The sequence below is a fragment of the Oryctolagus cuniculus genome, chromosome 13, assembly GCF_051225735.1.
Source record: "Oryctolagus cuniculus isolate XC-2025 breed Fujian yellow rabbit chromosome 13, ASM5122573v1, whole genome shotgun sequence".
NCBI lineage: Eukaryota > Metazoa > Chordata > Mammalia > Lagomorpha > Leporidae > Oryctolagus > Oryctolagus cuniculus.
Window position 1 is genome coordinate 19,682,577 of NC_142879.1, and position 24,161 is coordinate 19,706,737.

Consider the following 24,161-nt stretch of genomic DNA (forward strand, 5'->3'; position numbering starts at 1 on the left):
GGGCAGCGGCCTGCAGGCCCCGCCCTGGGGGAGGGGCCAGCCCTTGTTCTCGGTACAGCGACGCCCAGTGGCGGGCTGTGGCCGCCTGTCCACTCCTCCCCAAGCCCCGGTGCTGGCCCAGGCTCCAGCAGGTGGCCAGTTCTCTCTGAGCCTACGCCTGGTCCCACCTCTCCCGGATTCGCAAAGGTGCCTAGAGGTGTCACCAGAACTGAAACACAGTCACTGTTGGTCACCAGCGAACACAGCTGTAGTAGCCCTTTCGCCGAGAGGACGGGGCCAGGGTTCCAGCATCAGCCATGGAAACCAAACTGAGGCTTGTTGGGAACCAGAGGTTGCCTTCCCTTCCCCTGCCCCGGCACAGCCGCGGGAGCCGGGCTGGGCCTGCCACTGCCCTCGGCTCTCTCTTCCCTCCGCCACCCGCCCGCAGCACCCACTGCTCTCACTCCTCAAGGTAAGGCTTCAAGTTCCAAAGCCCCGCATGGTCCTCCCCAGGGTGCCAAGGACCGCCCAGCACTTCCAGGAGAAACGAACCCAACGGCTTGAGGCCGGATGAGACTGGGCAGTCGTTCCGGAGGCGGGGGTTCCCTCTGCACCCTAACGCAGCAACACGGGGCATTGTGTGTTCACCCAGAAAGCCTGGGCCCTGACTGCCCCTCCCACCACTCCACCCTCATCTCGAACCAACGAGCGTCCTGGGGCCTGGGCATCCGACGCCCCTGCTATATGAGATAAGCCCTGGTGTGCGACTACCTGGACTGAACGTGGCGCTGCCCAGGCACAGGTGGCACATCCCCATCCCCAGCTGGTGGGGATGCCTGCCGGGTAACGGGGGCTGAGCCACGAAGGCGACTGGCTTTGTGCCCAGCCCAGCCCGTCCCCCATCCCGCTTCCCTCTCCCACCAAGCCCTCACTGCCATGGATCTCCAGGGCAGCCATGGACACAGTGTGACACACACACACATGAGTACAAACCGCTCACTTTATTTCCCGTCTCGCGTTTTTACAAACTTGCAAGATACAAATGCAGAACTCACTGGGATTCTCCGGTGTCTCAGTCTATAAGGGGTGCTGCTGAAAGGCGGTGGGGAATGTCACCTACTCGTCCTCTCGGGGGACAGGGTGGCCGGCAGAGCGACGCCGAGGGGTGCTGTGGCTGTCCTGCCCCCTCAGTTCCTCTACCCGTGACGTCTTCTAAGGTCACTTTCATACTAAATAAAGACATTGAGATCATACAGTTCCTTGCATGTTTTATTGTCTAACACTAGCAAGTCGATTTGGCCCCCGTATGTGCATAAATAGAGATATGTATATATATATATATTAATATTTTCCATAGTGTTCAGAGCTGCCAGGTGGAAGGTGGATAAAGGGAAAGGAATGGACTCCATTTCGCTGTGCTCAGCCCTGCCGCTCACAAAGGCAGGAGACCACGCACGTGCGTGGCTGGCGACCTCATAAAATCTTTAAAGTGACAGTAGCAGGGTTTGAGGGCAGCCTCTCGGTGGGTGATCAGGGAGGTATGTGCTAACTGGAGAAGCCCTGGGTGACTCACTGGGGCTCCCCGCCGGTGGGGGGTCCTCAGCGCTGGGCCTCTGCCTTGGTTATGTCCACCCCTAGCAGCCTGTACCCTAGGCCGGGAGCAGGGTGCCAGGGAGCGCCCGGGTTGTAAGGCCAGCCCCAGACTCTGGATTTCAGATCTGGACAGAGACTGCCCTCCTGCCCCGAATCCTTGCAAGGCAGCAGCCCCCTCGCCCACGGCGGAGCAGCAGTCTGGAAGGCAGCTTAGCTTGCCCCAGAAGAGTCCTGGGGGCTCCCTGGGCGAGGCTGAGGTGCTACATCGTCCACGGGACCCTCCTCAGCCACCATCTGCACACCAGCCCGAGGCGCCAGCCCGCAACAACAGCGCAGAGGGAGACCAGACAGGGAGGGGTGGGGTGGAAGAGAAGGCGCGCGGCTCGGGAGCGCCACGGGTCTGTGCCACAGGCCCGGGGACAGCGCAGCGGGTCCCAAGCCGCTTCCCCCGGCCTTTGCACCACCGTGGGCCCAGCCGGGAGCAGGCAGGCATCCTGGCTGCCGTTCCTGGCAGGGTGGGGAAGGAGGCCATGCAGGGGCCGTGGGGGTGTGGCTGCCCCTTTGCATCTGACTGTAAACATCTGCTTCAGGAGGGACCCCCCACCCCCAGAGCGTCCCCCCCAGGGTCATCACCTCCTTACATTTGCAAAGGAGCGGCCTGGCTCCAGCACAGAGCTCCAGCCGGGTGGGGGGGGCCAGCCCTTTGCTGACGACAGAAAGGCACAGGGTAGGGACCCCGAGGCAGCCGCCCCACCCCCACCCCCACCCCCGTCTCTTCTCACCTCTGCCCAGCCCATCCAGACATTGCACATTTTGAAAATAGATTTGCTTTTCTAACAGAAGCATAAAATAGATCTGTCTTAAAATAAGTCTTTCCTCTCCCCTTCTTTGGATCAAAACGGCAAGGGGGACGGCGAAGACATGCCAGGAACCGCATCGGACGCACAGGAGTGACGAAGGGCGGGGCCGAAGGCAAGGATCAGACATCCAGACGACGCCTCTCTAACATTACACAGACACCTGCAATGTGTAGAATCTCCACAAAACATATATTAAGGCATGTGAAGCAACATAAAGAGCCAGCTTTATGGAATAAGAGGTGGCGGAGACGAAGACAGGGTTTCTTGGTATATTACACGTGTATTTCTAAAAATGTCACTTAAAAAAAAGGAGACGGAGGAAGAAGGGGGAGGCGTGGAAGGCCCTGAAAACTTCAGTTTCTTGCGGCAGGAGGAGGGTGCCGGGAGACGGGACCGGAGGCCGGCCCCTCCCCCGTCATCTGTAGGGCAGAGGCTGCAGCCTCAGAGCCGCGTGGACAGCCTGGGAGAGGTGAAGGTCGAAGGTCAGGGGAGCCTTTCGCTCAGCACTCCAACAGTGCCTGGAGCTCCACGGTGCTCTCTCACTATTGGCTGAGCCACCTGCCACCTCGCCGTGCTGTGAGCCAGTAACCGCCCCAGCCGTGATGGAGGGTGGGCAAGGAGCTAGCAGGAGATAAAGCAGCTGTTCTCGGAGCCACTGGAGGTCAGCCTGAAGCTTGCGGGCAGCAGCTCTGGCCAAGGAGCCCAGCGTCTTCCTCCCTGGCTGCGTGCATCTCAAGGGGCCAGGAGACAGGGCCTGCTTCTGGCTGGACGTGAACCGTCAAGGGAGCCTGGCCTCGCTCCTCTCCTCTCCCCTCCCCTCCATGAACACACTCCAGGGCGCACGGGACACAGGCTGGTTAGGGGGACCCCGTGGCTGACTGCACCCTACTAGCACAGCTCCCTTTCTCTGCCCCTGGCCCGGCTGGGGACGCGAACACCAGGCTCAGACCCAGACAGCACCAGCCGCAGGCTGTGGTTCCGCCTCCCCCTCCCCCAGCTGGGGCCCTGCCGATGCTGGGGCCAAGGTGGCAGGAGTGGGGGTGACCTTCCAGCCCTGTGCTTGGAATAAGCCCAGGCTCCACCCTGGGAAACCAATCCTATCATCATCCTCGCCACATCCCTCCATCCCTCATCACTTGCAAATGTCTCTGGCTCTGTCCCCACCCTCTACTCTCCAAGGTCCTGTCCCTGTCCCTGCTACTCCCGCTCTCAGACACTGCCCGACCTGCTGTCCCCAGTCCTCAGCCAGCACTGTCCCCTCTGGGGCTGGCAGCCTGTCATCCTCTCGTCTGGTCTTTGGCTCAGGCAGGCTGCTTAGTCTCCACCAGACCCCCGGGGAGCTCCCCCCAAGCTGGGATGCATCAAAGCCCTGGGGCGGCTGGGCTGCAGGGTGGGGCCGGCGCTGTCCTCAGCATCAGGCCCCGCTCCGAGAGGCACAGCACTGGTCTCCTCTCCCCTCTTGCCCTGACCAAGGCAGCTGAGGGCAGGTGGCTCCCAGGGAGTGTTCCAGTAGGGCCAGCGCAGCCCCAGCCGAGCCAGGCTGAGGCTCCCGGTGACCTGGGCATCACAGAGCATGGCACTCCCACTCCGCCATCTCAGGCCTGGCCCAGGACCACGGCATGAGCAGCAGCGAGGGTGTCAGCGTCGCGTGCCGTGGGTGTGTGGACACCAGGCGTCCATGTTCTTCCTGGCAGCATTCCTGGCCCCAGCCTGGCTCCCTGGGGAAGCCCCATGGGAGCGCAGGGGCATGGGGCCAGGGTGGGGAGCCGGCACCTCCGGCGGGCAGAGGACAGCCTCAGCACGTGGCTCTGTGGAGTTTCGCAGCATTGGCCTCAGCCAGGGCTTGCACTGGGGAAGGAGAAGCGGGTTGAGAGAGCTGTGCGCAGCGGCCTCGCCCCCCGCCACCTTCCTGGGGACAGAGAAGCCGCACCTGCAGGACCAGGCTGGGGGCCCCACCCACTCCCTCCACCCAGAGAGGGGGCGAGGGCTAGAGGTCAGTGTCCCTCTCCTTCCTGACCCTCAGTCCCCAGGGCGGGGGCGTCCACAGCCTGGGGCGCAGGCTCTCCGGTGTTACTGGGCTCCAGGGCGAGATCATTGAGCAGAGAGACACCTCCTGGGGGCTTCTGGGGGTCCTGCTGGGGTGCTGTGTGTGTCCTAGCAGATGGAAAGCAGCTTCCCCGCCAGCAGACAGGCGAGACGGCAGCTCTATTGCCCGTCTGCTTTGGGACCAGCAAAGCCCACGGGCATCGCGACATCCAAGAAGCAGCCCCGCCGGCTGGCCTTGAGCTCAAGCGTGGATGGATGGACACGGACGCACGGAGGGGGGGAAAGCGCACACGGCACTGGGGGTGGGGAGAAGCTGGAATGGGCGTGAGACAAGGGACCCAGTGCCAGGGTGGATGAAACACAGAAAAGTGCTTACGTCAGAGCTCAGAGCCGCATGGCTTGGCTGCTGTCGGCGCCCCGTGGGGATTCAGACGACAGGGGGTTGGCTGGCGGAGCCAGGGAGGCAGGGGAGGTGGGAGGGCTTGGGGTGGCACACTGCACTGGAAACAGAAATGAACAGGCATGTGAATGGGGCCGGAGCAGGAGGGCGGGCACCCAGAGCAAGCGAGGCCCCCTCCTCCAGGCGGGCAGCGAGGCGGGGAGGCAAGCAGAGAGGGGAGCCAGCTTGGGGCTTGCTCCAGCGGGGGCAAAGCTGTCCTCACCCTGAGGCGGGCAGGCGGGCACCATGGAGGAGGGCAAGGGCCCAGGGGAGCCCTGGCCAGAGCCAGGCTCCACTGAGAGGCAGTGTAACGGTGGGTGAGGCCGGGGCCTCTCTGGGCCCAAGACCCCCTTCCTTTCCACACAATGGGAGGGACACATAGCTCTCGGTATTGTGCGGACACGGTGGGGAGGGGCACTCCGTATACAGTGCTGGCCTGAAGCATAATGATCAATAGCGCAGTAAAATCACACTAGTCCGAATCACCAGTCCCCCATGCGATAGCAGGTGGACGTGCGTGAGCCCGCGCCTGAGTCAATTCCATGAACACAGGGGCTTGGGTTCTGTTCACTGTCCAGGGCTCCCCGCAGGTGCCTGAGACCCCTCTCCCTCCATCAGCAGAGGAGACGGCAGCCTCTCCTGCACAGAGCCTGACAAGCCTTGGCGTGGTGACGTTTGGGTTAATGAGATTTTACTCTATTATCATTATCGGCCCATGCTGACGACAGCAGAGTGGAAGGACATGAGAAGGGGACAAGCTCGTGGCGGTCCCCAGCCCTCGGGCATCCTCTATGTAGCCGAGAGGCAGGAGGAGGGCAGGGAGGGTGTGCTCACCCTGGCCCCGAGAAGAACCAGACCTTAGCCAGGTCACACTGCCATTCCACTGAGGACTTTGACATTGAACTTCCCAGTCCCTTGCTGCTCATCCTGCCCTGGACCTCATCACTTTTCTTGCCTTCTGTGTAAGAGAAAGGACTGGTGTGCCTGCTGTCACCCTCTTGGACCTGAGGCCACTCGTGCACATGACCCACGCGGGTCTTGCATGGACGTGGGGTTGTTCTGCACACATGTCAGGCAGTCTGTGTGTGGGACCAGCACACACTGCACACAACACGGAAGTGGGCATGTTGGGGATCTTCCAGCCTGCGCCCTTCCACATAACCCAACACGCTCGTACGTGCACGTGCAGATTCATCCACAGACGCTTTCGAAACACACATCCGTGTGCAAACCACATCGCTGACCCAGTGGTCTGTTATCTGGCCACCTCAACTTCCAAGACAGTCCAAAAATCGATAGCCGTCGTGGTGCCGTGAATTAAGCTGCCACGTGCAATGCCAGCATCTGATGTCAGAGTGCTGGCTCGAGTCCTGGCTGACCCAGTGTCCTGCTAATGCACCTGGGAAGGCAGCAGAAGGTGGCCCAAGTACACAGGCCACCCACGTGGGAGACCAGGAGGGAGCTCCTGGCTCCTGGCTTCAGCCTGGCCCAGCCCGGGCTGTTGCAGCCATCTGGGGAGTGAACCAGCGGATGCAAGATCTCTCTGTCTGTCTCTCTCCCTGTCTCTCTTTCTCTGTCACTCTATCTTTTGAATAAAAACATCTTTTTAAAAAATAAATCAGGAGCCAAGCAAGGAACAGCTCAACAATGCTACAGCAGGTGTCACAACACGCCTGTGATGAGGTTCTTCTGGTTTACTCCACCCACTGATGGTCACAGCCGGCTCCCCCAGGAGAAGACCTGCTGGGCGCCTGGCCCGCAGGAGACTGGAAACCGCACAACTGAGGACAGATGAGGCTGAGAGGCCCTGAACAAGAGGCCCGCCCTGAAAAGCGAAGCTCTTTTGTAAAAGGTAGGCCTAACAACCTTGAAAGTGGACATCTGGGGGACATTCAGCATAGCTACAACTACATCTGCACCATCTGAAGCCATGAAGGGCATCTCTCTAACAGGAGGCAGCAAAAGAAAAATATTTAAAGGGACACTAAGTGGGGAAGAAAAATACTATGTAGACATAACCTCATTAAGAAGGCAGAGAAATGCTAAATATTAGGAATATGTCTTTGAAATAGTCAAAATTCATACATGCCACAGGTGTATCCTGGAAGATGCGGTATTACCGTGAGTGGTTATAAGACCCACCAAATACACACACACACACACACACACACACACAGCCACGAGCCTGCCTGCTCTCTTCCTGCACAAATTCTTGCTCGCAAATACTGTAGAGTCTGGCATTGTGGTGCGGCAGGTGAAGCCACAGCCTGTGACGCCAGCATCCCATACGGGCGTCGGTTTGAGTCCCGGCTGCTCCACTTCCAGTCCATCTTCCTGCTAATGTGCCTGGCAAAGCACTGGAAGATGGCCCATGTGCTGGGGCCCCTGCATCCATGTGGGGAGACCCGGATGGAGTTCCAGCCTCTGGCTTTAGCTTGGCCCAGTCCTGGCTGTTGTGGCCATTTGGGGAGTGAACCAGTGGATGGAGGATCTCTCTCTGTGTCCCTCTTTCTGTAACTCTGGCTTTCAAATAAATCAATCTTAAAAAAAAAAACCCCACCTAATATTGCAAGATAGATACATACACACAAAATATGATCAATACACAAATATGCCTCCGATTCCCTGTAAGACAGAAAACCACTCACATGAATACGTGCCCTCACAAACACCATCTCCAGCCATCTCCCCTCTGTGGCCCACACACGTGTGCTCCTCTGCGCTCCAACAGCTCACCAGGGACCACCTGGGGCATCTGCACACACACACGCACACACACACGCACACACACTCCAACACCTGAGCTCAAAGCTTCCCTCCACTGCACACTTGAACACACACAAACCATGCATTTCTACAAACACTACCAGCTAAGGTGCTGCCCCTCACACCCATGCCACACGCATAAACTCCAGCACCACATCTGCCCACAGGGAACACACCTGGCTCAGGTGGATTTACACACAAGAACGTGTTCCTCACTGATGACCATGTCTGTGCCCCACATGCGCACTCAGGTTCCTCACTCTGTGTCCTCCTGGTGACCCGTGCCCAGTGTTCCCCCGCACATGGCGTCCCGGGCATGCACTCATATGCTTGCACAGCACATGTCTGGAAACAGCCCTTGCTTCGGGGGATCTGGGCCACGGTCCAGGGGCAGTGGAGACACCGGGTGGAGGGTGAAGTCTGGCCACAGCCATTTTTTAAATAGCTGGGGTTTTGGCAGAAGCAAAGTGGCTGCTTTCGGCACCCAGACCCTGAAATGTAAGCCATGTGTACGGAGGGCAATGTGATTTGGTTGGATTTCCTAGAGCCTTGGGCTGGAGACCCACGGCGGCGAGGAGAGCCAGGGGCTGGGTGGGGGCAGCGGCAGAGCCCAGTTTTCAAAACAGCACTGCAGGCTCCAGCCCTTCTGCCCAGAGCAGGTGGAATTTGATCTCTGGAAGCTCAAGTTCAATTCGCAGCTGAACTGCGGGGAGTCCGACAGAGGCCTCCCTCCTCGCAGGCAGCCTGGTCCTGCGGGCTCTGGGCTGCAGGATGCCAGTCTCTGGAGCCATCTCTCATCTCCCCTCCACTCCAGTCAGACTGCTGCCTTTCTCTGAAGAGCCCACAGGGGCTCTCTGCTGCCTGTTCTACTGGGGACTACACCCCGGCTGCCACTTGGGTCCCCCTGAGGGCTGGCATCAACGCCCCTTGTTGCAGCCTGAAACTCTCTGGTTTCAGCAAACATCCTCATTTGCAGTAACTAGGAAAATGACAAATGGGACCTGTTTCTCCTTCAGCTACTGCTGTTTGAGCTTTCGCGACCACTGCTAACTAAGGTCGCTCCCGCTGCGGCCGGCTTGCATGTGCTGAGACTTAACCAGGCGCCAGGCACCGTGCTGGGTGCAACCATCACTTCCCGCCCTCCCGACCGGAAGTGAGGCAGGTGTTGGGATGTGAGTTTTACGGATGAGGGCAGGGAGCCTCTGAGCACCAGAGTCTGAACCTCCCTGATCGCCCACGAGACACTGTCCCTTCCACGTCCACTGTCCCTTCCCAGCCACGGCTCTCACTTGCTGGTGGCGACTCTTCCCCAGGCCACTCTGTGGCCTAGATGTCCGGCCTCTCTGCCCAACTCATCTCCAACCACGGCTCACCTCTGGGTCACTCTCTCAGCTGTGGCCCCCCGAGTCCCTCCTCTCCCTCTCCCTCCTGGCCCCTCTGGGTGTGGCAGTGTCCCAGGCTCCAAAACCCTGCCAGCCAGTCTTCCCTGCCCTCTGGCCTCCCACGTACACAGCAGCTCTCCCACGCCTCAGAGCCGCGTGCTCATCTCTGCCGCCATGGTGCATCTCCGGCTGTGCAGACACTCCCCTACACGCCAACCCTGCCAGTGGCCACTCGGGACCTTGGCACGCACCTGGCGTTGGGGCCTCACACGCAGCTGCTCTTAGTAGGAAGTGGCTTTGGCAGCCAGCACGGCCGCTGCCTCCTTCCCAGCTCCCTGGCTGCAGGTACCACCTTCCCTATTGTTGAGCTTTGCACGCGGCAAGCACGGGAAGAGAGAGATGCCCCGATCCCTGGCTCTCTCTGGTGCTTGCTTGTATCGTGCCCAACCAAGCAGAGCTGTGGCCTGTTCTCTGTCCCTGGTCCTGCCCTGGCCGGGCAGAGCGGCTCCCTGGGTTGCTGGCGTGGCCTCTGGCTGTGAGGACCCCGGATGTCAGCAATGCTGCCTCCTCTGTGCCCCTCAGAGCCTAGCACAGCACCTGGTGCTCCGCACTTGCGCACCCTCGCCTGGAGGACCGGTCCTCTGGCCCTGCCTCTGGCCCTGCCCCCGGGCACAGCGCCGTGCTTCCTCCCCTACACCTGGGCAGCTGGTCTCCCTGGCAGAGCGAGGCCCAGCCCCTCTCACCAGACAGCATGCGGCCCCTGCGGGAGGCCTCGGTCGCCAGGGCACAGGAGATTTCAATCCGCTTCTCCTGCTCCTGCAGCTGGCTCTCTGAGTCCTGGGGCACGTCCAGAGAGTCCCCCTCGCCGGTGGGCACCACGTTCTGCATACTGAAGAGGCACAGACACACAGACATGGAGGGGGCAGCATGGTCCAGCTGGCTGGGGGGGCACCTGTGCACTGAGGTTGGCGGGGAGGGCCAGGGCCTGTGAGCGGGCAGCCTCTGGTGCCCGGCAAGGCTGTCCCTAGGAGGGAGGAGACCCTGGCGACACACAGTTGGGATTCCTACCCTTAGTGTTTTCCAACGAATTAAGAGGTTCTAGCGAACACGTAGGGCAGCCTTAAGGGTACGAGAAGCCAGCGGCGGGCAACCCCTCGGCTTGGTCTGGATGAGGCTACGGCCCGAGCCCGCAGGTCCTTCTGGTACCTGGCAGCTGCAGCAGCCCCGTGCCTGCATGGAGCTGGGGCCCAGTCTGCGGGCCCCGAGCCGCTGCAGAGGCCAGCGCCCCCGCCACCTCGCGGGCCCCGGGGTGTCCCAGGGGCCGGGGAGAGCGGAGGGAGGGAGGCTCGCCAGCGCCGTTACCTGGACTTGGCAATGAGCGTCTTGATCCGTTCCACCTTCTTCTGCTTCTCTTTCAGCTCCTCGGGGCTCAGGGGCGCGTCGGGCTCCAGGTCAATGTACCGCTCAGGGATGAGGACTTTGTCTGGGGTGGAGAGCTGTGGAGGGGTGGGGTCAGCGCCCGCACCGCCCCAGGGCCCGCCCGCAGCGGCCGCTCCCGCCCCGCCCACCTCCTTCTGGATGTCCACGTCGTAGTGCTGCGGCTCCAGCTCCATTTTGCGCAGCCGGGCGATCTCCTCCCGCGGCGTCTCGTACGCCTGCCCGCCGGGCTCCTCTGCACGCAGGGCCGCCTCCAGGTTGGAGATGTCGACCTCGTGGATGCTGCGGTGACGGCGCACCTGGGAGATGGAGTCGTCACGGCCGCCGCCGCGGCACTGCCACCCATGCCTCCGTGCGGCTCTAACCGCAGCCACGTGCTCGCTCTCCCTGCCTGGGCCGCCTCGTCTGGGCGCCACCCCACGGCTTCCACTGCCTCCCGGGGCAGAGTCCTCTGTCTCCCGATCCCCTTCCCCCAACCTGATCAGCTGCAAGACCTCAGGGGTACAACCTCTTCAATGTCACCCCGACCCCGCCACACTCTGTATTCACATCGGAGCTGGGCTTTGGGCAGCTGAGTCTGTGTCCTGCATCGGTTTCTAATTATTTTTGATTATACAAGTTCTAATCCACCAAGAACGTAACCTCTTTGAGGGCGGCACTTAGGCATCATCATGTTTCAGTATTTCTAAAATTTAGGGGAAGGACATTCAGGAGGTGCCCTGGGTTACCCCCAGCTCTGCACTCGACAGCTGTGCGCCCTGGAACCCCTTCATTTCTTTGGGCTTGCATCCCTGCCTGCAGCCTAGGGATAATAATTCCGAACCCGCTGTGATGAAAGGATCAAATGATGTCATGGGAAAGGGACTTGGGAGCTACAGCTCCCAGTGGGTGCTCATCACTGCCCTCAGCCAGCACGCCCGGCCTAGCGCCAAACACCAAGCACGGGCAGGCTGCTGCCGAAACACGAGGGCACCGCAAGGAGTGCGTGGCAATGCAATTAAAAGGGTGAATTTATCGTGGTGCAAAAAAACTTCTGAGGGGCTGGTGCACGGCATAGCGGGTTAAGGAGCAGCCTGCAGGGCCAGCATCCCATGCGAGTGTTGGTTCAAGTCCCAGCTGCCCCATTGCTAATCCAGCTGCCTACTGGTGCACCTGGGAGAGCAGTGGAAAGTGGCCCAAGTGCTTGTGCCCCTGCACACATGCGGGACATCCATACGGAGCTCCAGGCTCCTGGCTTTGGCCTGGCCCAGCCCTGGCCGTTGTAGCCATTTGGAGATGAACCAGCAGAAGGAAGATCTCTGTCTTTGTCTCTCTTTGTCTCTCCCTCTCTCTCTCTGTAACTCTGCCTTTCAAATAAAATAAAATAAAATAAATCATTAAAAAAGTTTTGAGATCCATGTGTAGTCTTTTCCTAATACATTTTCCCATATATTATGAAAAACCTTTTTGCACCAAAATAAACTATTTTAAAACTCTGTTTTCCCACGCACAAAGTCCCACTGTATCTAGGAAAGGTCTTCCAGAAGTTCACGAAAATGCATATGATGAAAAAACTATGCATGGATTTCATTTTTTTTTTTTGCACCAAAATAAACTCACATCAGCTTCCTACAAAGTGTCTGAACAGGATGTAGTTTTAGGTACCGAGAAAGATAGGACATCAGTTGAAAAAGGCTCCTTCCACAGCAACTGAAGCAAGCGCAAACCTCAGATCTGCGGGGAAGCTTGGACGGGAGAAGGAGACCTCCTGGTGCCTTACAAAAGGTGTATGCGGACCACACCACAGAGAGAGCCGCAACTGGGGCTGGTGCTGTGGCACAACAGGTGAAGCCGCCGTCTGCCAGCATCCCATACGGGTACCCGTATGAGTCCTGGCTGCTCCACTTCTGATCCAGCTCCCTGCTAATGAGCCTGGCCCAAGCCCCTGGGCCCCTGCACCCACGTGGGAGACCCAGAAGAAGCTCCTGGCTCCTGGTTTCAGCCTGGCCCAGCCATGACCGTTGCAGCCATTTGGGGGGTCAGCCAGTGCATGGAAGACCTCTCTCTCCGTCTCTCCTCCTCTCTCTGTAGTCCTGACTCTCAAATAAATAAATTAATAATAAGGATCTGTTTATATATTTGAAAGTCAGAATTACAGAGAGGCAGAGGCAGGCAAAGAGAGAGAGAGAGGTCTTTCATCTGCTGGTTCACTTCCCAGATGGCTGTGATGGCTGGAGCTGGGCCAATCCAAAGCCAGGAACCAGGATCTTCTTTTGGGTCTCCCATGTGGGTGCAGGGGCCCAGGGGGTTGGACCATCTTCTGCTATTTTCCCAGGTGCATTAGCAGGGAGCTGGATCGGAAGAGGAGGAGCCAGGACTCAAACCGGCACCCACATGGGATATAGCTGCAGGCAGTGGCCTTACCCATTATGCTACAGCACCGACCTCAGTAAATACATTCTTAAAAAAAAAAAAAGAGAGAGAAATCAGCAATTTGCAAACATAACTTATTTTAAGAAGGGAGAAGGCCGGTGCAGTGGCTCAATAGGCTAATCCTCAGCCTAGTGGCGCTGGCACACCGGGTTCTAGTCCCAGTCAGGGCGCCAGATTCTGTCCTGGTTGCCCCTCTTCCAGGCCAGCTCTCTGCTGTGGCCCGAGAGTGCAGTGGAGGATGGCCCAAGTGCTTGGGCCCTGCACCCGCATGGGAGACCAGGAGAAGCACCTGGCTCCTGGCTTCGGATCAGCGCAGTGCGCCGGCCGCAGCACGCCGGCTGCGGTGGCCATTGGAGGGTGAACCAATGGCAAAGGAAGACCTTTCTCTCTGTCTCTCTCTCTCTCTCTCTCACTGTCCACTCTGCATGTAAATAAATAAATAAATAAATAAAAGAAGGGAGAAGACACCAGTGCAAATGAAACCTGCAGTGCAGACCGTCCACATTAATTTTCAAGGAAAAAAATTAATCTTGTTCATATCCTAATTTAGGGGGATAGACGGTTAATAGCAGAAACAATGACCAACACTGGTGACATCTCCGCTGGCTCGGTTCACACAGTTCTGAAATTAAAGTGGAGCAAATTTCTACTTGTTGAGTGCCAAAACAGCTGAATCAGATCAGCTGCAGATAAGAGCAGAGCTTCCAATGGGAATCCTAACTGGGATCAAGATCGTGAAACGTGGGACCGGGATTGTGGTGCAGTGGGTAAACCCACAGCCTGCAATGCTGGCACCGGCATACCCTACTGGAGTGCCGGCTTGAATCCTGGCTGCTGCGCTTCCAACCCAGCTCCCTGCTAATGTGCCTGGGAAAGCAGCAGAAGATGGCCCAAGTGCTTGGGGAACCTGCCCCCCATGTGGGAGACCCAGGTGGGGCTCCTGGCTTCTGGCCTTGGCCAGGACCAGCCCCAGCTGCTGCTGCAGTCATCTGCCGAGTGAGCCAGCAGATAGGAGATTGGAAGATCTCCTCCTCTCCTCCCTCCCTGTCTCAGTCACCCTCTCCTCTTCCCTTCCTCCTACCCTCCATCACTCTGTCTTTCAAATAAGTAAATCAATCTTTTTGTAAAAAGAGCCTGAAGCATTTCTCCCAAGAATTGTGTCTGGAGATGACCAGTACAATCCTGACAACAAAGCACAGGGAAGCAGTGGCTACCGAGAGGCGGAAGCTGTGCAGCCAGCACAAAAGCAGCCAGGCCAGAGCGAAGACCACGGCAGTGGTGTTTTTGGGTGTGACTTTCTGGAGAACGACAACATCTGCTTACTAGGAGAGTGTTTTGAGAAAAACGCCCAGGAAGCCTCACCAGAGAGCGCTGCTTCTCCACGACAGAGCTCCTGCTGGTCCCCTCACCCAGCAGGGCAACGCTGCAGGAGTCCCCCGGGAAACCCTCACGCCCACCCCACAGCCCTGATCCGGTTCCCTCAGACTTCTTTTTGTTTCCCAGTCTTAAAGACTCTTCATAGGGCACACATTTTTCTTCAATTAATAATTTTAGAAAGACTGCATCGACTTGTTTAAATAATTCCCAGGATGCTCAATTCCTTTGGGATGGACTAAATGGCTGCCATATCATTTACAAAATGTCTTGAAGTTGGTGGGGCTTTCATTGAGAAATGAAGTTTATGTTTTTTATCCGTATGTTTTGGTCCCATTTCTCCATGAACGTGTTGAAGTCCACTCGTAAGTCACAGCTATTTCTGAGTGCTGGATTCTGTGCTATTCTCTAGTATTAGAATTTTATATAATTCATCTCAATGAAAATAATCAGGCCTTTCCTTTTTGTGAGTTTTTCTTTTCTTTTTTAAAGATTTATTTATTTATTTGAAAGGCAGAATTACAGAGAGAGACAGAGAGGTCTTCCATCCACTGGTTCATTCCCCAGATGACCAAATAAGCCAGGGCCAAGTTGAACCCAGGAGCCAGGAACTCCATCTGGGTCTCCCACATGGGTGGCAGGGGCTGGGCTATCCCCCGCTATCCCCCGCTTATTAGGGGAGCTGGATTGGAAGTGGAACAGCCAGGACTTGAACCAGCACCCATATGGGATGCCTGCATTGCAGATGGTAGCTTAACCTGCTGTGCCACAATGCTGGCCCTAAGCTATACTTTTTTTCAACACAAAGTTTTTTAAAAAGATTTATTTACTTATTTATTTACAAGACAGAATTACAGAGAGAGAGAGAGAGAGAGAGAGAGAGAGAGCGCTCTTCCATCTGCTGATTCACTTCCCAGGTGGCTATAACGGCTGAAGCCAGAAGCCGGGAGCTTCATCCAGATCTCCCAGGTGGGTGCAGGGACCCAAGCACTTGGCTCATCTGACCTGGCAGGGAGCTGGAGCAGCAGCCGGGACTCTAACTGGCACCCACGTGGGCTGCCGGCTTTACAGGCAGTAGCTTTACTTACGCCACACAGCCTGCCTGAAGTCTTTTTTTTAAACATAATAAGGAAACACTTGCTGAAAGAACTCCGCTGTCCAGTGGCAAGGGGCCTCCCCATGGGGCCGGCGCTTGGCACAGCAGGTTAAGCCGCCACTTGCAATGCCAGCATCCCATGCGAGGGCACCGGTTCGAGTTGTGGCTGCTTTGCCTCCAATCCAGCTCCCTGCTAATGCACCTGGGAAGGCAGAAGGCCCAAGTGCTTCAGTCCCTGCCATCATGTGGGAAACCTAGATGGACTTCCTGGCCCACCATGGCCATCTGGGGAGTAAACCAACCGAGGGAAGATCTGTGTCTCTCCCTCCCTCTCTTCCTCTGCCTTTCAAATAAACAAAATAAACTTAAAAAAGAAAGAAGCCTCCCCAAGTTCTCCCAGGTGCCCAGTTGGGTTCTTTCCAGTCTCTTCCCTCTCCAAACTCCCTAGAGCAGGCTGGCCACGCGCTGGGATGCAGGCCTGGGGCGGCCGAGGGGACATTACCACTTTGTAGGCAGGCCGGGGGCTGGGGTCCGGCGCTGGGCTGGCGGGGAGCTGCAGGCTTCTCCGCTTCTCCTTCATGGAGCCACTCTGGTGCCGCCGCATTCGCTCAATCTGCTCCTCCACGCTCATCTTCACCTTCCCCTCGCTGGGAAACAGCGCGCTCTTGGGGCGCTCCTGCTGTGGCGGGGACACGGGGCTCTCACAGGTGCCTCAAACCCCACCCCCACAATGGACACACAGGGCAGAGCAGGTGACGTGAACAGGGAGGCCGAGAAGGGGGAGATTTGTCTACACGGGGATGAGGGCCAGGCACTGCCTGCAGTGGTCATGAGCTAGGAGAAGGCACCGACTCGCTCCTCCCCCAGAGCCTCCAAAGGGAGCCACCCCTGCTAACTCCCTGGTTCTGGACTTCCGGCCGCCACACCTTGGGAGAATCAGTGCTTGCTGTATGAGGCTGTGGTCGTCTGTCACTGCAGTCCCAGCAAACTAACACAGATCTTGGTACCGGGAAAGGGCAATGTCTCAACCAGCACTGGAAAGCGTAGAAGAGACCTTGGAACTGGGTAATGAGTAGGGGCTGGAAGAACGGCGAGGGGCAGGACAGAAAAAGCCCAGATTCCTTGGAAGAGATGATGGACAGCAAGTTGGGATTTAAAGATGATTCTGGCGGTGCCGAGAGACAGTGAAGAATACAGCGGAGAAAGCTGCCACGGTCTCAGAGCCTGCACGTGCGATTCAGAATCCCCACGAGCCAAACGTTGGTGGAAAAGTGGCTGTTAAAGGTGTTTTGGGGGCCAGCACTGTGGCACAGAAGGTAAAGCTGCCACCTGCAGTGCCAGCATCCCCTATGGGCACCAGTTCGAGTCCTGGCTGCCCCACAAACAATCCAGCTCTCTGCTATGGCCTGGGAAAGCAGTGGAAGATGGTCCAAGTCCTTGGGCCCCTGCACCCACGTGGGAGACCCGGAAGAAGCTCCTGGCTCCTGGCTTCAGATCAGCACAACCCTGGCCGTTGCTGCTATTTGGGGAGTGAACCAGCGGATGGAAGACCTCTCTCGCTCTCTGCCTCTCTGTAATTCTTTCAAGTAAATAAACAAAATCTTAAAAAGGGGGGAAGGAGGCTTTGGACTGAGGTCTCAGAAGAACTGAGGACCATATTACCAAAAAGTGGAGCAAAGGCCATCTGTGTTAAGTGGCAGCAGGTGGCTCAGCCATTGAGGGGACAGCAGAATGTGGGTGTGCAGCTGAGATTTCCAAGCCTGTGTTGAAGGTGCGCCCTTGTTTTTCTTTGTACTTAGAGCAGCACAGGAGAGGAAGAAGCTACTAAGTATCACTTGGGGGGGTTCTCAGCCTGCCGGATTCACAAAGGGGGCGTGGACAGGACATTCCGCTGTTGGAAAAGTGTGCCCCGGAGAGGGCGTGGAGGATGGCCACCATCTCGCTGGAGAGGTGAGGTGTGGGACTCACAGAGCCAATCACAAGTCTCGGAACTAAGAAACAGATACAGGTTTGTTCAAATACACAGGAGACCTGCACGGTTTGTGAGATGTCGTATCAGCAAAAATACCGCCAGCTTCTGATGAACGGGACAGGTAGAGAGGAAATGATTTTTAAAAGTGTCAGGCTTCAGGGATCTTACAATAGGCTAATAGCTCTATTTGGCTACCAAAAAGGAACAGTGATTCTGAGACCACAGCAAAGGTTGCAGAGGCAGAGACCAGGGGGGCAACACTTAGGGGTGGGGCTGGGGAGCCTCCTGGACCCAGAGGGGAGGAGACCAAATCACAGATTATTGCAGGCCTTGAAAGCTAATGGTGGGGCTGGCTCTGTGGCGTAATGGGTAAAGCCTCCTCCTGCAGTGCCGGCATCCCATATGGGTACTGGTTCCAGTCCCACCTGCTCTACTTCCAATCAGCTCTCTGCTAATGTGCCTGAGAAAGCAGAAGATGGCCCAAGTCCTTGGGCCCCTGCACTCATGTGGGAGACCTGGAAGAAGCTCCTGGCTCCTGGCTTCAGCCTGGCCCAGCTATTTGCTGCCATTTGGGGAGTGAATCAACAGATGGAAGATTTCTCTCTCTGTATCTCCCTCTTTCTCTAACTTTTTTTTTTTTTTTTTTTTTTTGACAGGCAGAGTAGACAGCGAGAGAGAGAGACAGAGAGAAAGGTCTTCCTTTTTTACCGTTGGTTCACCCTCCAATGGCCACTGTGGCCGGCGCACTGCACTGATCTGATGGCAGGAGCCAGGTGCTTCTCCTGGTCTCCCATGGGGTGCAGGGCTCAAGGACTTGGGCCATCCTCCACTGCACTCCCTGGCCACAGCAGAGGACTGGCCTGGAAGAGGGGCAACCGGGACAGAATCTGGCACCCCGACCGGGACTAGAACCCGGTGTGCCGGCGCCGCAAGGTGGAGGATTAGCCTATTGAGCCGCGGTGCCGGCCTCTTTCTCTAACTTTTTAAAGATTTACTTATTTATTTGAGAAGTAGAGTTACAGAGAGAAAGAGGTCTTCCATTTGCTGGTTCACTCCCCAAATGGCTGCAATAGCTGGAGCTGGGCCAACCCAAAGCCAGGAGCTTCTTCCAGGTCTCCCACGTGGGTGCAGGGGCCCAGGCACTTGGGCCACCTTCTGCTGCTTTCTCAGGCCATAGCAGCAAGCTGGATCAGAAGTGGGGCAGCCAGGATTCGAACCGGTGTCTGTGTGGCATGCTGCAGGTGGAGGCTTAGCCTAGTATGCCACTGCTGAGGACTGCCAACCTCTTTATTTCTTCCAATTTCTCCTTTTTGGTGACAGAAATGGCATCTGATATTTGTCCCAGTTGTGTATTTCAGATTAGGTGATTTTCCAGTGATACAGCGGAGTGGAATTTTGCCCCAAGAAGTCGGAGATCTCACACGGACCTGGGGGCAGTGAGGCGGTGATGGATCTGGGGCTCTGAGTTTGTGATACTTGGGTACTTCAGGCTTGGAGTTGGTGCTGGCATAGACCGAGACTTTGGGGGACGCAGGAATGATGTATGCAGTTTTGCAAGTGGAATGGGCACAAAATTTTGGGGATCAGAGGGTGGAATGTAGCTGCTGGACAGCAGCCCCCAAAAGATACGCTCCGGTCCTAGCCCCCCGCCCTGCGTCTGTAACCACATTTGGAAAGAGGTCTGCAGATGTGACCAGAGCCAGAAGCTCCCGGTGAGCTCGTGGTGAGTTGGGGGCCCCAGATCCAGTGAGGGGTGTTCTCCTACAGACAAGGGGAGCACAAGGGGGCAGGGTGGTGTGGCGACGCGGGCAGAGGTTGGAGGGAAGCCGGTAAGGTGGGGAGTGCCACGGCCAGCCAGGAGCGGGCACGGAGTCTCCCTGCGCCTCCAAGCAAGTCAACCCTCGGCCGCTGTGATCTCGACTCCCGGCCTCCACAACTTGGCGGAAGTGTGTGTGTGTGTTCCCCGCCACCTGGTCTCCCGGCCGACGGCAGCGCCGAGCACCAGCCTCGGGCCAGCTGGCTCACTCTGACCGCTGCCCTCCCGCCCGCTCCTTTCACCAGCGCATGCGCGGCAGCAGCGTCCACGCTCTCGCTCTGTCACGTGCATGTGTCTCTCTGGAGACGCTCTCGCCCCGTCCCCTGCTGGGTCTCCCTCCCTCCCTCCCCTGGCCCCATTGCTTCAACAGCTGGCTGATGGGTGGGCCCCGGGCTCTGCTGGGCTCAGCTCGCAGCACAACAGGGGCCCTGAGCCTGCAGCGTGCACTCACCCGAGAGGACAGGCCATTGCTGAGCCCGCTGGCCGTCCTCCTGACCACGGCCGATGGGGTCACCTCCTCGTCGGCGGGCGACTTCGTCCGCGGGGGCACAATGCCGACTGCAGGAGAGGGAGCCGTCAGGCAGGGAGCCCACTTCTCACCGAGGGCTCCGTCCCACCGTCCCAGGATCAGCCCCCAGGGCTCCTCACTGCCCCTCAGTCTCAGGAGGCCCGGCCAGGAAGTACCTTTGTTGAGTGCTGCCTGGTTTTCTGCCTCCACCTCTTGCCTGGTGGGCACCAGGCTGATGTCTCTGGGGGCGTCCAGGGGCGACACCTGGAGAGGGTCTTTCTTGCTCTGCTCGTAGCTTGTCTGGCCCTGAGGAGAAAGGAAGAGAACGTGGCTGATGCTGCCGTGGCTGCGGGAACGGGGGCCCAGCGATGCTGCCTTGTCTCGCAGCGGCTGGTGCTCAGACACAGGGAACAGGGAACAGGCAGATTCTACACGGGCCGGCTGGGATGCGTGCAGGGACGTACCAGAGCCTCCCGCACACGCAGCCCGAGGCCACCCCGTGCTGGGCCATCCTGGGGAAGGAGGGCTCACGGCCTCCAGGAGGGCTTCAGTGGACAGAGAGGCCACTCTATCCTGCCAGCCTGAAGCAGCAAGGCCAGGAACGGCCAGAGGAGGGCGCTATGGGGCCATGGGTCTCTTAGAATCCAACCTGGGATTCTGGGCACCTGAGACTTTGGGCCTTGGACCAGGATTCTGGGCATGAAGAGTGCACTCAGCTCATGGGCTTGTACAACCATGGGGCTAGAAGCGGCCTCAGACGCCACCTGGGCCACCCACTCCCCCATGTAGCTGCAGACTTGCAGGCCAGAGGGCAGGAACGCCAGCTCCACCCAAGCAGACGGCATGGCCAAGTCCCATTGGTCTCCTCATCTGTCAACCACAGGGCATGCAGCTGCTCTGCCCAGCGCCCCAGGCGCACCACCAGCGTCCTGCAGATTCCACGGCAGGCTCGCCGCTTCCCGGTGCCTACTCACCGCACGCCCTCTTCCAAGCCCACCAGCACATCTCCTGGGTCCGGGCTGGGGGCCCAGGCAAGAGAGGGAGACAGAGCAGGAGAGAAACGGCCCTGGGTCCTTAGGCTGCAGGGGCTTGCGGAGCCCACAGACAGCACAAGAAAAGCAGAGGCAGACAGAGCTCTGGGGGCACGAGGGCCTGAGGCGAGGACAGGACAGGACGGGATCTCATGACCCTGGCAGGGGACTCCCTGGACTTCCACCGGAGGGTCCTGGGGGCGGAGAGGGGCCCAGTCCAGCACCTGCGACCACTGGCTGCCCACCGGCCTGGAGTGGGCAGAACTCATTTCCCAACAACCAGAAGGAGCACAAGTGTCAAGGTGGCCCATGAGACTGCCCGGCCACTCCTCCCCTTGTTCCGGCGTCCAGGGCCGAGGGCGCAGTAGAGACTGCACTTGGAGAAGACGCACAGGGAAACCCCTGCGGCGGCGTCCCTCGCCCCCTCGCCTGGCCCTCTGCCCGTTCTCCCACTCACCCCCCGCCAGGGCCCCGGGGTGCCAGGTACCTGACCCCTGGCTGTCTCGCCACTGCGGTGCCAGGAAGGGGAGTTGGGGTAGGGCCAGAAGCGGCTCTCACTAGGGAGTGGAGGGACGGTTGGAGGGGACTCCAGGGGGACGTAGGCTTTGGGGAGGGGCGGCCGAGGCGGGCCAGGTTCCTGAGGCAGAGAGAGGCCAGAGCGTTAGGAAGAGTAGAGCGGTCACTGTGAGAGCAGGAGAACAGAGCGTTAGAGGAGGCAGACGGCAACGCCACCATGGGAGGGGTGAGCCTGGGACAGCCCACCCTGGCCTGGGCAGAGGAGCCCCCGCCCCACGCCCGCGGCCCCCAGTTCTCCGGGAAGGCCTCTCCTCGCTGTGCACCTCCAGGCTGGGCTCAGTCCAGCTCGCCCCTCTTCCCCGCGTTCCCCTCTGGCCCCCTCCCCTCGCTGGGATCCATCCTGAGACCCACGCCTCCGTGCTCCGCGGCTGCGGCTTGCTCACTGCTGGGCACGCACACGTCTCCTCCAGAGAGGGCCTGTCCCATCCCCGGCCCACAGGAGAGCCCAGCGCGCTGTCTGGGAAAGGCGCCCCCATGCCCACCTCGACCCTCTTGCCCCGAGTCCTCTGGGATTCTGGCTCCTGGCAAGCGCCCGGCTACCTTTGCTAACTGCCCCGGTGCTAGCGAGAGACTTCCTCAGAGGGAGCTCAAGAGGACGGAAGGAGCCCGGGGCAGGTAGAGGGGACCGTGGAGGCAGGCCACGGGGCTGGGGTGAGAGTGGCTCCCTTGATCCAGGGCCCCGGAAGACGCAGCTTCCCCAGGTGTGACCCTGAACTCTGCGTCACAGCGGAGAGAGGCTCCCGCTCACCCCCTCACCTTCAGCTCAGTTTTCTCAGCTTACCTCGTTGGAGCTGGGCTTGGTGGGGGACCCCTGGGAGCCAGACACCAGGGAAAAGGGGCTCAGGGGGCTGGTGAGGCTGGCGGAGCTGAGAGGGCTGGCGGGGCTGTTGGAGCTGTAGGTGGCCGAGGGGCCGAGTCCTCCTTGGGAGAAAAGAAGGGGAGAGAGATGAGGGGAGGAGAAGGGTGGGAGCAACCTAGCCAGGGCTATGGGATATGGCTCTTGGGGCCACTGGGCCTGCCAAGGGACTCACTGCATGTGCGGGAGCCACAGGCTGGTGCTTAGAGGGGTGGCAGGCAGGGGAGGGGGTGGATGGAGATGACACCACGGCTTCCAAGGGCTTGGCGCGAGCCAGCCTGGGGTCCCAGGACTCAAGGAGCCACTAGGTGGGGTCAGACTACCTGTGTGTCCACACGCTGGGGAGCTGGGGGGACTCAGGTGCTCTTTGACCTTTCCTGGGGAATATTCTAGAGTGGCCAGGTCAGCAGTGTCCCTCAGTGGCCTCCTGGTCCATCCTGCAGGGCATAGGGAGCCCACATCCACCCAAGGGCCCAGGAGGAGTCTGGAGCCCTGAGAAGGTCCTGAGCGGCCCTGAGCCTGGTGTGAGCTGGCAGAAAAGGGACGGGGGCCAGAAATGCTGGAGCATCCCTGGGGAAGGGCGGAGCCCGGCGGCTGGCAGGGCCACACCCACCCCTGTGCTTGGCGGTGTCCGTGCCCCGGGACGGGTTGTTCTTCCGCAGCCCCTCCATGACGTCCTGGATCCGCCAGATCTCCTTCTGGATTTGCCGCGAAAGCGCCTCATTCTGGAAGCGTCACAGAGAGTCAAAGGAGAAGCCACGAGGAGCGGCCAGCCCTCCGCTCAGCCTGCACACCCCTGAACCGGCAGCCCTGTGGACCCACAGAGGGCAGGAGCCCTGGATGCACACACACAACATGCACACACATGTACTTCCTACATGCACACACACACACACCTCCTACATGCATGCACACACATACAACTCCTACATAAACACATGCACACACATACCTCCTACATATGTGCACACATACACACACCTCCTACATGCATGCACACACAATCACACACATGTTCTACATGCATGCATGCACACATGTAAGCACGTACGTATGCACACAAGCACACATACCTCCTACATGCACGCACACACATACACACATGCACCTCCTACATACATGCACACACATGCACACATACACATGAGCAAACACCTCCTACATGCATACACACATGCACACATGTGCACCACCTACATGCACGCATGCAAGAACACACATGCACACATACAACAAGCATACACACCTCCTACATGCATGAATACACATGCACCTCCTACATGCACACACACAAGCACACACATGCACCTTCTACATGCATGCACACACATGCACACATACAACAAGCATACACACCTCCCACATGCACACACAAGCATACACGCCTCCTACACACATGCACACACAAGCACACACATGTGCACACACATGCACCTCCTACATGCATGCACACACACATGTGCACACACACACAAGCACACACGCACCTCCGAGCAGGCACCGTTCCCATGGGCAGTCTGCCTCGTCAACCTCTCTAAACAGCATCCTAGAACTGCACAAGGAGGTGGCCCTGGCCTCCTGAGTTTGTCCGGGGGAGATTGGGGTCGGTGGTCCCAGGGGGCAAGAGCGGGCAGTTGACTTTTTCTCTTGCTTCCAAACAGCCCTTTGGTGGCCCCACGTGTAACATGGGTTCTGCTCGTGACAGCTCACACACTGACAGAAAGCAGCCTCAGTACCAGGCACGGCGCTAAGCACTTTGCACACACCAACTCATTTTAGCTGCACAACAGACCTGCGCGGCAAGTGGTGGTGAAGACTCGGGCCCGCGTGAGCAGCGTGACCACCGTCTGAACAAGAACCCATGGGACTCCAAAGCTGGTGCTGTGACCTCCCCCACCCCCTAAAACGGTCGTGTTCAGAGTGAGGCGTGCCTGAGCAGTGAGGTGCGATTTATGTCCCTTGGGTCAGAGGGTCTCACGTGCGCCTGCCCGACCGGCAGCGAGGGAAAAGCAGGGCAA

General features: G+C 58.6%; 1 protein-coding gene across 32 annotated transcripts in view; it reads right to left on the bottom strand.

The window, feature by feature from the left end:
* Positions 1 to 960: 960 nt before the first annotated feature.
* The window catches only part of PLEKHA6 (pleckstrin homology domain containing A6), a 146,011-nt gene continuing 122,810 nt past the window's right edge, over positions 961 to 24,161 (bottom strand). For 25 of the 32 annotated variants that reach the window (XM_051821172.3, XM_051821167.3, XM_051821171.3 and 22 more), the window contains 11 exons: positions 22,757 to 22,868; positions 22,069 to 22,208; positions 21,199 to 21,348; positions 19,857 to 19,986; positions 19,624 to 19,730; positions 15,887 to 16,063; positions 10,634 to 10,801; positions 10,428 to 10,561; positions 9,809 to 9,954; positions 4,855 to 4,978; positions 961 to 4,280 (listed from right to left, as the gene is read on the bottom strand). In XM_051821172.3, coding sequence (XP_051677132.1) covers positions 4,863 to 4,978; positions 9,809 to 9,954; positions 10,428 to 10,561; positions 10,634 to 10,801; positions 15,887 to 16,063; positions 19,624 to 19,730; positions 19,857 to 19,986; positions 21,199 to 21,348; positions 22,069 to 22,208; positions 22,757 to 22,868 — 1,380 coding nt within the window. In that variant the 3' untranslated portion in view covers positions 961 to 4,280; positions 4,855 to 4,862. The remainder of the gene's footprint in view (positions 4,281 to 4,854; positions 4,979 to 9,808; positions 9,955 to 10,427; positions 10,562 to 10,633; positions 10,802 to 15,886; positions 16,064 to 19,623; positions 19,731 to 19,856; positions 19,987 to 21,198; positions 21,349 to 22,068; positions 22,209 to 22,756; positions 22,869 to 24,161) is intronic. The other 7 variants (XM_089311356.1, XM_008268537.5, XM_051821175.3 and 4 more) reach the window with 5 other exon arrangements.